We start from the raw sequence: 12,868 nt of genomic DNA on the forward strand, positions 1-12,868 counted from the left end.
AAAAAAAAAAAAAAAAAAACCATAATACAAAAAAAAAAAAAAAAAAAAAAAAAAAGAGGACCACTTGGTAAAATTAGAGCCTTACAGACACACAAAATGTTAACATATCATCTCCAATTCTCTCTCACATGATAGATACACAAAGCAGGTATATAACTAAATTCACTATAGCAATAGTAAAAAAGATAGTAACTTCATGGCAGTTTAAATATCTAGGAAACTCTAGGTAAAACAGAATTAATACTTATAGCTATTTTTTTTTAATTTGCTAGAAGCACATGTGCTTGCTCACCAAAGGTAAGTGAGAAAGTGGCCCTCATGGGAGATGGTCACACTGTAATTCCTTTTCTTCTATTTCGCCGTTCAGGATTTTGAGCATGCACACACATGAGCCTGGCATGTTTCTCATGACACCAGGTTCAGAACCACACAGAAGGCCATGTGGGACCCAGTCGCCCTAACCACCATGTTATGGGCTAACACATTTTAGCTAAATTTTAAATGACTCTTTAAAACACACAACATTGGAAATACTAATTTTAAAAATTATTACCTGAATGAACTGCTTTAGTTGTGCACCATTATTCTGATGGCCATCTAGATTTAACACGTTGTCGGGAAATTCCATCACCATCTTAAAATGCAAACAAAGCAGAAACAAATGATTTATACTCTTCAAACACAGCCTCTTTTAAAAACTCTTAGGACAGAAATAAACCCTTAAGGCTAGATTTGACTACCCTTTCAAAGGATCTTTAAAAATAAAAAGTAAAAAACTAAGCACACAAGTTTCTTTTTTTTTTTTTTTAAATTTTTTCCATTGGGGCATGTTTTTTTTTTTTTTTTTTTTTTTTTTTTAAGAGGTTTTTGCTATAGGGTGCATGCACTCGTCAGACAGACAGAGAGAGAGAGAAAGAACAACAGAAAGCGAGAAATCATCCCCCGGGGGGATGGCCATGCCACAATCCCTTCTCCTCCATTCTCCTCTCAGGATCTTGGGCATGCATGCACACGCACCCAGTGTTGAGTTTTAAGCCACTGGGTCCGGGACGCGAACCTCGGTCGACTATGTGGGAGTCCAGCAACATAGTCATTACTCTAACTGCTGGTTCCAGCGTATGTGTTCTTCAGAAAGAAATAGTGATAGGGAAAAGTGAGAAATCACCCCTGCAAGGAGAGAGAGACACATTGCAATCCCATCTACTCTATCCTCCTCCTGGGATTTTGGGCATACATGCATATGCACCATCATGATTTTCAAGCTGCCGTGTCCAAGACTTGAACCACAGTCAAGCATGTGGGAGTCCAGCACTTTAGCCACTGATACCACCTGCTGACCCCAACACACAAGTTTCTAAAGTCAGAATGATAGTCATTGGGAGCATGGAAGAAAGGGTATTGAAGTCGGGTAGATGTGAATTGAAATCTAAGTTCTTCTACTTAAAATTTCTTAAATTGGGGTGAATTAATTAACTTTATTCTCAATTTCCTCACTTACAAAATGAAATTAAGTAATGAAATTGAGTAAAAATTTCCAGTATCTATCTCACAGAGTAGTTTAAGGATTAAATTATAAAATGTTAGTTGCAAAGGCCAACAAAAAACATTCAATAAGTGAAATAACCTGTTATTTTTAGTTATTCCTTATCACTGTAGAATACAGTAAGTCGGTCTTTTTTTGATAAGGATTTATTTTATGTATTTATGCATCTATTTTTACTTGATGAAAGAGAGAGGGAGAGAGAGACACAAACACACACACATAGAGTGGGGGGGGAGGGGGTGGTTGAGAAAGCAAGTCACCAGATCCAGGACTTGAATCATGGTCAGCCATGTGGGAGTGTCCAGAGCCTTAGCCATCAAGCCACCTGCTGACCCCTACAGTAAGTATTATTAACTGTTAAAAAGTACCAGTCAGGCTGGTCCTGTATGGCTGACTAGGGTTCAAATCTTAGCCCAGGTGGCTTGAAAAATGTGGTAAGTACATGTGTGTGCATGCCTAAAATCCCAATGGGATGAAGAAAAGGAGGAGAGTGGACTGCAGTGTGACTACCCTCCACTGCCCCGATGAGAGTGTTTTCTCTCTCTATCTCTGTCTCTCTCTGGTGAACATACATGCTCTCTGGCAGTCAAAAAGAAAAAAAAAAATAGGGACCAGCAGATGGTGTGGTGGTTAAGGCGCTGGACACTCCCACATGGCCCACCAGGGTTCGAGTCCTGAATCTGGTGGCTTGCTTTCTCACTTCCTTTCTCTCTCACTCTCACCCTCTGTCTCTCTCTAGTCAAATTAAGAAATAAATAAATGAATACATAAATAAATTAAATAAATAATTATTTTTAAAAATTTAAGAAAAAAAATAGTTCAGTACTAAGAAAAAACTTACTTTAACTGTAAGATGTCATCATATTAAAGGAGCAACCCAATTTCAGAGATGTTAATATGTGAAAGTATACCTTCGAAACCATGAAATAAAGCAACACATGTTAAGTTTTAACTGCAACAAGTTAACAATATCCAAAAGGTACTGTGCTAGGACAAACTATTTCCCGATGATAAGGGCTACAAACTCCTACATACAGGAAGAGTGAAGAGTGGACAGAGATACATATGATCCAAAATAAAAATGGGGTCTTAAAAAGATTCCTCTCTCAACATAAACTGGATCAAAGATTTAAACCTAAGGTCTCAAACTATAAAACTACTGACAGAAAACACTGGGGAAACTCTTGAGAGACACTGGGGCAGGCAGACATTTTTCAGTAAGACCTCTCAAATCACAGGCAATAATCCCAAAAATAGACAAGTGAGATTACATCAGATTAAGAAATTTCTGCACAACAAGTGACACAGTAATTATTAGTGTGAATCGACAACCCTCGGAATAAAAGAGTTTGTTTTTGTTTTTGTTTTTGTTTTTGGAGAAGTGTTTGCTATAGGGCACGTGCACTCGCCAGAAAGAGAGAGACAGAAAGTGAGAAATTACCCCCCAGGGGGGATGGCCATGCCACAGTCCCTTCTCCTCCATTCTCCTCTTGGGATCTTGGGCACGCATGCACACACGCCCGGTATGAGTTTTAAGCCACCAGGTCCAGGACTCAAACCATAGTCGGCTACATGGGAGTTCAGCGACATAGCCATTACGCTAACTGCTGGTCCCTAAAAGAGTATTTTTGTAAACTATGTCTCAGATAAGGTACTAATAACCAGAATCCCAGAATCCACAGGGAACTCAAGCAGCGTCCTCCCCCCCCCCACCCCGCAAAAAAATGGTAAAACCAATTAAAAGATGGGAAATGAACTGAACAAAAAACTTTCTAAGGAAGACATATGAATAGCCAAAAACCATACGAAAAAATGCTCAACATCCCTTATCATGGAGATGCAGATTAAAACCACAAGGAGATACCAACTAAATAAACTGTTAGAATGGTGAAGATTAAAAACACAAAAAATGGGTGCTGGAAGGTACCCTGATGGTTGAGGGCACTGGACTCCCACATGGTCGATTGTGGTTTGAGTCCTGGACCTGGCGGATTGCTTTCTCACTTTCCCTTTCTTTCTCACTCTGTCACTCTCTAATCAAATTAAAATAAAGTTAAATAAAATAATTCTTTTTTAAAAAAATACAGGGACCAGCAGATGGTGTCATGGTTACATCACTGGACACCAACATGGTCAACCACGGTTCAAGTCCCAGACATGGTAGCTTCAAACTCTTGTCGGGCACATGTGTATACGTGCCCAAGATCCCGAGAGGATGGGACCAGCATTTAGCGTAATGGCTATGTTGCTGGACTCCCACGTAGTCGACCACGGTTCGAGTCCCCGATGCAGTGGCTTAAACTCACACCGGGCACGTGTGCATGCAAGCCCAAGATCCCGAGAGGAGGATGGAGGAGAAGGGATTGTGGTGTGGCCATCCTCCCTGGGGGGTGATTTCTCACTTTCTATTTCTCTGTCTCTCTCTGTCTGTCTGGCAAGCGCACGCACCCTGTAGCAAAAAACCTCTCCAAAAAAAAAAAAGATCCTGAGAGACTAGAGGAGAAGGGACTGCTGAGTGGCCATTGCCCCTGGGGTTGATTTAGCACTTTCTGTCTGTCTCTGTCTTTCCGGCGAGCGTACACAAGCAAAAAAATCTCTCTAAAAAAATGTTAAGTGTTGGGGACCAGCAGTTAGCTGGTGGACTCCCACGTAGTCGACCGCAGTTCGCGTCCTAGACCCGGTGGCTTAAAATTCACACCAGGCACGTGTGCGTGCATGCCCAAGATTCGAGAGGAGAATGGAGAAGGGATTGCGGTGTGGCCATCCCCCCTGGGGGGGTGATTTCTCGCTTTCTGTCTCTCTGTCTCTGTCTGGCAAGCACACGCACCCTATGCCAAAAACCTCTCAAAAAAAACAAAAAAAAACTCACGCTGGGTGCGTGTGCGTGTGTGCCCAAGATCCCGAGAGGAGAATGGAGGAGAAGGGATTGTGGCATGGCCATCCCCCTGGGGGGTGATTTCTTGCTTTCTGTCTCCCTCTTTCTGTTTGTCTGGTGAGCCACATGTGCCCTATATCAAAAACCTCTCCAAAAAAAAAAAGGAAAAATGTTAAGTGTTGGTGGGGTTGTGGTGAAAGGGGAACTCTCCTACACTGTTGGTGGGAATGTAAATTAGTCCAGCCATTCTGAAAAACAATATGGAGGTCCCTCAAAGACCTACAAATAGGACCTCCATATGATCCAGCAATTCCACTCCTGGGAATCCACCCAAAGGACAGAAGAATATTCAGACAGAAAAATGCTTGCATATCTATGTTTACTATAGCATAATTCACGATTGCTAAGACATGGAACCGACCCGAATGTCCATGAACAGAAGAATGGCTTAAAAAAGTGTGGTATATATACTCCATGAAATACTACTCAGTCATAAAAAACAAGACCCTGGCATTTGATAGAAAGTGGACGAATATGGAAGATTTATTGCTGAGTGAATCAAGTCAGGCTATGAAAGAGACACTGTATGTCTCCACTTAACATATACTGACTGCCTGCTTCTATAGTAGACACTCAAGAGTGGAGGACATAAAAGCCGTGAAAATAGTTATGGACTCTGGAGACAGCATGGTAGGAGGGAGGGAGAGGAGAAGAGTATAGGGAATTAAATTAGGGAGAAAAATAGAGCAGACAGACATGTGTGGGACACAGAAATGGTTTATTACCTGTTGATGATGACACATATAGTATTCTCAACTGGACTAGTCTGAAATGTAGTTCATGTTGGGAAAATTCTCTCTACAAGCTAAATGATGTATAGTGACTGAAGACATAAAAAAAAATAATGATGAATTTAGAATTAAAAAAGAACCCTCTTCCTCAAAGCAGCACTATGAAGACATGTCTCTTTAATGTAGTTGACCATTACTTTCCCTCTACCTGAGATTCAAGACGTTCTTTTTTAAAAAAATTTTTTTTTGCTAGGGCCCAGCAGATGGCGTTAAAGCACTGGACTCCCACATGGCTGACTGCAGTTCAAGTCTTAGACCTGGCGGCTTAATTTCTCCCTCTCCCAGCCTCTCTCTCTCTAGTCACAATGAATAATAATAACAAATAAATAAAGTTAAATAAATAATTCTTCAAAAGAATTTTTGCTATAGGGCACATGTGCTCACCAGAGACTGAGAGCAGCGAGAGGAAAGTGAGAAAGCACTTCCCAGGGGGGTGGCCATGCATTAATCCCTTCTCCTCCATTCTCCTCTAGGAACTTTGGGCACACATGCACTCGTGCCCAGTGTGCTTTCAAGCCACCATCAGTCAGCCCGAACTGCAGTCAGCCATGTGGATCCAGATGCCTTCACCACCACGCCACTGGCTAGCCCAAGACATTCTTATTCTAACGGTAAGTAAAGTCTTAGTAACTAAGGCAGATGTAAGCAACAGGTACAAGACATTTTCTAGATGTGAGGAAGGAGGAATAATACTGGATAGGTGGAGGACGGTGAGAAATGGACACTGAGAGGGTGAGCTATGACACAATCGCCACCTTAACAGTTCAAAGAACTTCACCGTATGTCACGAAATCAAAGATTCCATGCACAAAATTATTCAAATTCTTCTCTATTTTATCCTACAGATAAAGAAAATACACAATATATTAGATGTGGCTATCTCTAGACAGTAAGGTAAGAGACTGTTTTGTGTGTTTCTATCTTTCCCAATTTATTACACTGCACATATACTACTTATTATCAGGGGAAAGATAATGTTCCCTGCTTCCATATATTTATGTTCAAAGATTGCTTCCATCTCCATAGCTTTTACTGTTCTGGAAGTTTCTTCTATTTGAACCTAAAAGGTTCAAATACCACAATTCAAGGAACAATTATCCAAGTTTCAGGTTTCGCTACCCTATATCCTCTCTCTAGTTTTCCTTCTCTATCTTATTAATATCTCCAAAGAGTGGTGACAATAAGAATATGGTTTATTATTTATGAATTCAGTAAAACTGAATTCACTAATTTTTCTTTTTTACCACATTTTCGCTATAGGATACATGTGCTCAACACGGAGAGAGAGGGAAATTACCCACTGGGGGAAATAGGCACACTGCAATCTCTTCTTCATTCTCCTTTCAGGATTTTGGGCACACATGCACACTCACCTGGCATGATTTTCAAGGCACCAGATCCAGGACTCGAACCACGGAGTCAGTCATTTGGGATCCAGCCGCCTTAACCTCCACTCCACCTGCTGGCCCACATTAGTCTACTTTAATGCACAGCTCCAAATGATCTGATGAGGACAACTCAAATAAATGGGCAAAATATCTAGCAATTCATACTGCCCATTAGATTTATTGTAATTAACATACTTAATAATCCTGATATTAGACATCCTATTAGAAATGGCCCGAAAAACTGACAGAAGAATAAAAGTGGAGGTCAGCCCATGGCTTAGTGGTTAAGGGAACTAGATCTCAAGTGGCTGAGTGTGCAATTCAAGTCCCAGACCCAGCAGCTTGGAAAACATGCCAGGCGTATGTGTGTGCATGCCCAAAAATACCAAAAGGAAGGAGGTACAGAGAGGAAGGGATTGCAATGAGCCTTCACAGGAGTGCGCATGCTTGCACTAGCACTCTCTCTCCGACTCTCCCAAAGACCACGTGCCTTCTGACAAAACGTTTAAAATGAAATAACAATACCTCGTAATTTAACTCATATTTTGTTCTCTAGAATTATCAGTTTGAGACATAAATTTAACTGTCAAGTCTTAAAAAGGTAAAGGACAGAGCCAGCTTTGTAATGTAATGGTTAAGCGCTGTACATAGAAAGCCAGATCCTACATGGCTGACCACTGTCCAAATCCCAGCTCGAGTGGGAAGTATGCGAACATGCCTGGAATCTTTGTCTTTTTTTTTTTTTTTTTTTGGAGAGGTTTTCACTATAAGGCGTGTGCGCTCGCCAGACAGACAGAGAGAGACATAGAGACAGAAAGCGAGAAATCATCCCCCGGGGGGATGGTCACACCGCAATCCCTTCTCCTCCAGTCTCTTCTTGGGATCTTGGGCACGCACGCACACGCACCCGGCATGAGTTTTAAGCCACCAGGTCCCGGACGCAAACTGCAGTCGACTACGTGGGAGTCCAGCAACATAGCCATTACGCCAACTGCTGGTTCCCCATGCCTGGAATCTTGACAGGATGGGGAAGTGGAGAAAAAGAGAGTATGACGTGACCAGACCCCATTCAGTGTGCTTTCTCTCTCTCACTGGTGAGCACATGTACCCTCTGGCAATTGAAAAAGAAAAAAAAAAGAAAAAGATAAACTTGCAGGATTATGTAACTCAATAGAACACTGCAAGTTACTCCAAACCTACTATTTAAACAAATAGCACTTTGATTTGCATTTTCACTTATTCCAAATGATCCAAATATAGTTCCTGTTCAAAGACCCCCCAAAGATACCAAAATCTGCATATATACTCAAGTCTCTTGGTGTAGAACTAAAAAAATAAATAAAATGGTGTAGTATTTACATGTAACCTACTGCTATCCTCCTGTATACTTTAAATTATCTCTAGGTTATGTTTAAGTAACTTAGTATCAGATGAATAAGTGAATAGGAAAATACACACATAAACTTCTTTAGCCCCTATCTTCCTGCCTTTTTTCATAATGACTGGCATGTCCTGGGCTGTCACAAGTTAAATCCACAGAGGGGAACCTGCAGATAGAGAAGGCCAACTGTATATACTATTTAACCACATACCAATTGCCCCCAGAAAACTTGGGGGACGAGGGCAGCTCAGTGACCTAATGGTTAAAGGAGCTAGATCCCAGAGAGCTACATGGTTTGACTCCCAGACCCAGCAGCTTGAAAACATGCTGGGTACATGTGCCGAAGATCCCGAAAGAAATGGAGAAATAGGTGCGGCACAGCCATATCCTATACGGAGGTGCTTTCTTCCTCCCCTTCTTGCCCCCCTCCACCTGGTGAACACATGTCCTCTGGGAAATAAGTGAAAAAATGAAGATAATTACCTATACCATTTTAGAATCAAAGCTAACAACTTAAAGTCTCTATAGCCTGGTACTTAGGTAAAAGCATAAGTAAATTATTTCTGTTCTGATTAACTGCTTGTTTCAAAAATTAAAGCAAGGGGCCAGGTAGTAACACAGAGGAAAACAGACAAAAATGTATACTCTGTGAAGCTGAACCACACGGGAAGGTTCCAGGTTCAAATCTAGAGACTGTCCTGAGTCCGTCGGCACGTGTATGCCCATGACCCAGGGGTGGCTGAAGCTTGCTTGCAATGGATCACAGCTTCCCGTTAGGGAGATGCCATATGGTGACACATCAGTAAAATGTAATGCCATGTGAGACAACCCTACACATGTTCAGGTCCAGAGACCTCCCCAAATATACCGGGCACACACGTGTGAATTATTCAGGGCTGGATGAAGGATGGGGTGGATCATGGTGCTAAGACCCTGTTAGGATCTTTCGTTTACTTGGGACCAGCAGTTGGCGTAATGGCTATGTCACTAGACTCCCACGTAGCCAACTCCAGTTCAAGTCCCGCACCCCGTGGCTTAAATTCACACCGGGCACATGTGCGTGTGTGCCCAAGATCCCAAGAGGAGAATGGAGGAGAAGGGATTGCGGCGTGGCTATCCCCACTGGGGGGTGATTTCTCACTTTCTGTCTGTCTGTCTATGTCTTTCTGGCGAGCGTACGTGCCCTATAGCAAAAGCCTCTTAAAAAAAAAAAAGAATTATTTTACTTAATATTATTTATTTTTAATTTGACCAGAGAGGGACAGAGTGAGAGACAGAGAGAAAGTGAGAAAGAAAGTCACCAGGTCCGGGACTCAAACCATAGTCGGCCATGTGGGGGTCTAGTGCCCTTAACCACCACGCCACTTGCTGGCCCCTCTGTGTGTCTTATTCATCAAAAGAAACAAATAAACATTTAGAAAAAATTGAAGGAGAAGCCAATCAGTGGTGTGGTAGTTAAGGCAAATGGCCCCCACATGGCTCACTACATAGTTCAAGTCCCAGATCTGACAGCTTGAGAAATAAGATGGGCACATAAACATGTGTGCCCAAAATCCCTAGAAGAGAACAGAGAAGACACTGTAGCATGGCCACCCCCTCTGGAGGCGGTTGCTTTCTCCCTCTTCCTCTCTCTCCCCAGCTGGCTCTCTCTTTTTCTCTCTGAGAGTACAAGCACCCTACTGGAAAAAAAGGACATGCCAACCAAACATAGGTACTTAAGATCCTAGGGAGCTGGAGGGCTGGGAGAAGGGACTGTGGTATGATGAGACTCTGTTGAGAATCCTTCTATCACAAGAAAGAAAGAAAGGAAGGAAGGAAGGAAGAAAAGAAAGAGGGAGGGAGAGAGGGAAAGGAAGGAAGAAAAAAGGGTGGTTGTTAAGGTACTGGACTCCTATACAGTCAACCACAGTTCAAGTCCCAGACCTGATGGCTTGAAAATCACACTGGGCACATGTGCATGTGTGCCCAAAATCCCAAGAACAGAATGGAGGAGAAAGGAATGCTGCATGGCCAGCAACTCCGGGGGATGATTTCTCACTCCATCCCCACCCCTGTCTTGCTCTGTTGAGTGCATGCATTCTATAGCAAAACTTGGGAAAAAAAAAAAGGGGGGGGGGGAGACAGCGGGTGGCATAGGATTAAGGGTGCTGGACTCCCACATGGCTAACCATGGTTCATTTAATTTATTTTAATTTGACCAGAGAGGGACAGAATAAGAGACAGGGAAAATTATAAAGCAAGCCACCAGGTTTGAGATTCGAACCACAGTCGACTGTGTGGGAGTCCAGCGGCTTTAACCATCACGCCTCTTGCTGCCCCCAATCGCCTGATGTGTTTTTCAAGCTGCTGAGGCTGGGATTTGAACCACAGTCAGCCACATGGCATCTGACTCCCTTTAACCAGTAGGTCACAGACAACACCAAAAGGGTCGTTTCTAGAATCTTATATTTTCGGGACCAGTAGATGGTGTAATGGTTACATTGCTCCCACATAGTTGACTGCGCCTCAAGTTGCAGACCCAATGGTATAAACTCATGCCAGGTGTGTGTGCATGTGTGCCCAAGATCCCAAGAAGAGAATGGAGGAGAAGGGATTGCAACGTGGCCATCCCCCCTGGAGGATGATTTCTAGCTTTCTGTCTCTCTTTCTCTGTCTTTCTGTCGAGCGCATGCACCCTATAGCAAAAACCTCTAAAAAACAAACAAAAAAAAAGATTATTATATTTTTACCTAACTAGTGTAGATAAATGTCAAGATCCACTCTATTACTGTTCTTTCCTGGGTTTCCCTGGCTTAGATAATACTAAAATTTTCTCTTGTTCTTACTCTATAACATCTTGGCTAGAGATTCTGTACTCACAGTAATTACTCAGTCCTTGCCTTTTTAAAGTTAATTTTATTTATTATTATTATTATTATTTTTAATTTGCTCTAGGGCATATACACCCATCAGAGAGAGAGAGGGAAAGTAAAAAAGCAAGCCACCAGGTACGGGACTTAAACTGCAGTAGACCATGTGGGAGTCCAGCACTTTAACAACCACACACATGTTGGTCTCTGTCCCTGCCTTTTAAACACTTAGGACAATGTTTTTTCTTTTACCTTTCTAGAAAGTTTTATTTATTCATTTCTTCCATGAGAAACAGACAGAGAGAGATCAGCACCCCTGCTGGGATTCATGCCATGATCCACCCTGGTCTTACCAGTTTGGATCACATACATGAGCATGGCTGATGTGCACAGAGAGGTCTCAGGATACAAACTCCAGACCCTTCCATACTGTGTCGCCACTGTGCCATCAGCTGGTCTAAGACAATGGCTTTTTTTTTTTTACCTGTTTCCTGGTCAATCACTACATTCTATTAAATGTTTTAACAAATAACAGTAGAAAAGGGGAGGGAAAGAGGCAAAAGGCATTATTTCCTTCCTCCCCTTTACTTTTCTTTAAATTTTTAAAGATTTATTATTTATTCAGGGGCCAGCAGGTAACATGATGGCTAAGGAGTTGGACTCTCATGTGGCCCATTGCGTTTTTTGAGTCCCTAAGCTGGAGGCTTGCTTTCTCACTTTACCTTTCTCTCTCTCTGTGTCTCTCTTTGGTCAAATTTTAAAAATAAAGGGACCAGCAGTTAGTGTAATAGATATGTTGCTGGATTCCCAGGTAGTCGACCGCGGCTTAAAACTCACGCTGGGCGTTTGTGCGTGCATGCCCAAGATCCCAAGAGGAGAATGGAGGAGAAGGGATTGCGGCATGGCCATCCCTCCTGGGGGGTGATTTCTCGTTTTCTATCTCTCTGTCTCTGTCTGTCTGGCGAGCACACGCGCCCTATAGCAAAAACACCTCTCAAAAAAAAAAAAAAAGTATTAAAATAAATCATTATTTTTCTTTTTTTTAAGAGTTATTTTATTTAACTTTATTGATTTATTGATTTATTTTAATTTGACCAGAGAGGCACAGAGAGAGAGGAATTGAGAAAGCAAGTTGCTAGGTCTGGGACTCAAACTGAGGTCAGGCATAGGGGAGTCAAGCGCCCTTAACAACCATGCCACCTGCTGGCCTCAATAATGCTTTATTACTGTTAAAGAAAATTTCATTAAGGGACCAGCAGTTGGCATAATGGCCACGTCACTGGACTCACATGAAGTTGACTGCGGTTCAAGTCCCAGACCCAGTGACTTAAACTCACGCCGGGAATGTGTGTATGCGTGTCCAAGATCCTGAGAAGAATAGAGGATGAGAAACAGCAGTTAGCGTAATGGCTATGTTGCTGGACTCCCATGTAGTCGACCGCGGTTCACGTCCTGGACCCGGTGGCTTAAAACTCATGCCGGACGCATGTGCGTGCATGCCCAAGATCCTGAGAGGAGAATGGAGGAGAAGGGACTGCAGCGTGACCATCCCCCCGGGGTGGGGGTGATTTCTTGCTTTCTGTCTCTATGTCTCTCCCTGTCTGTCTGGCGAGCGCACGCGCCCTATAGCGAAAATCTCTCCAAAAAAAAAAGAATGGAGGAGAAGGGATTGCAGTGTGGCCATCCCCCCGGAGGGTGATTTCTTGCTTTCTGTCTCTATCTTTCTGGGGAGCACACACGCCCTATAGCAAAAATCTCTCCAAAAAGAAAAAGAAAATTTCACTATCATTGTTTTTGTTTGTTTGTTTGTTTGTTTGTTTGTTTTTAGAGATTTTCACTGTAGGGCGCGTGCGCTCGCCAGACAGACAGAGAGAGACATAGAGACAGAAAGCGAGAAATCGCCCCCCAGGGGGGATGGTCATGCCGCAATCCTTTCTCCTCCATTCTCCTCTCGGGATCTTGGGCACGCACGCACACGCGC

The 12,868-nt window shown here is 42.7% G+C and overlaps 1 protein-coding gene across 5 annotated transcripts in view; it reads right to left on the reverse strand.

The window, feature by feature from the left end:
* GGNBP2 (gametogenetin binding protein 2) overlaps positions 1-12,868 on the reverse strand; it is a 68,161-nt gene that overhangs the window by 29,952 nt on the left and 25,341 nt on the right. For all 5 annotated transcript variants that reach the window (XM_006154450.2, XM_006154449.2, XM_006154447.2 and 2 more), the window contains exon 2: positions 554-634. In XM_006154450.2, coding sequence (XP_006154512.1) covers positions 554-634 — 81 coding nt within the window. The remainder of the gene's footprint in view (positions 1-553; positions 635-12,868) is intronic.

Source organism: Tupaia chinensis, unplaced genomic scaffold, assembly GCF_000334495.1.
Source record: "Tupaia chinensis unplaced genomic scaffold, TupChi_1.0 Scaffold000407_4, whole genome shotgun sequence".
Taxonomy (NCBI): Eukaryota; Metazoa; Chordata; class Mammalia; order Scandentia; family Tupaiidae; genus Tupaia; species Tupaia belangeri.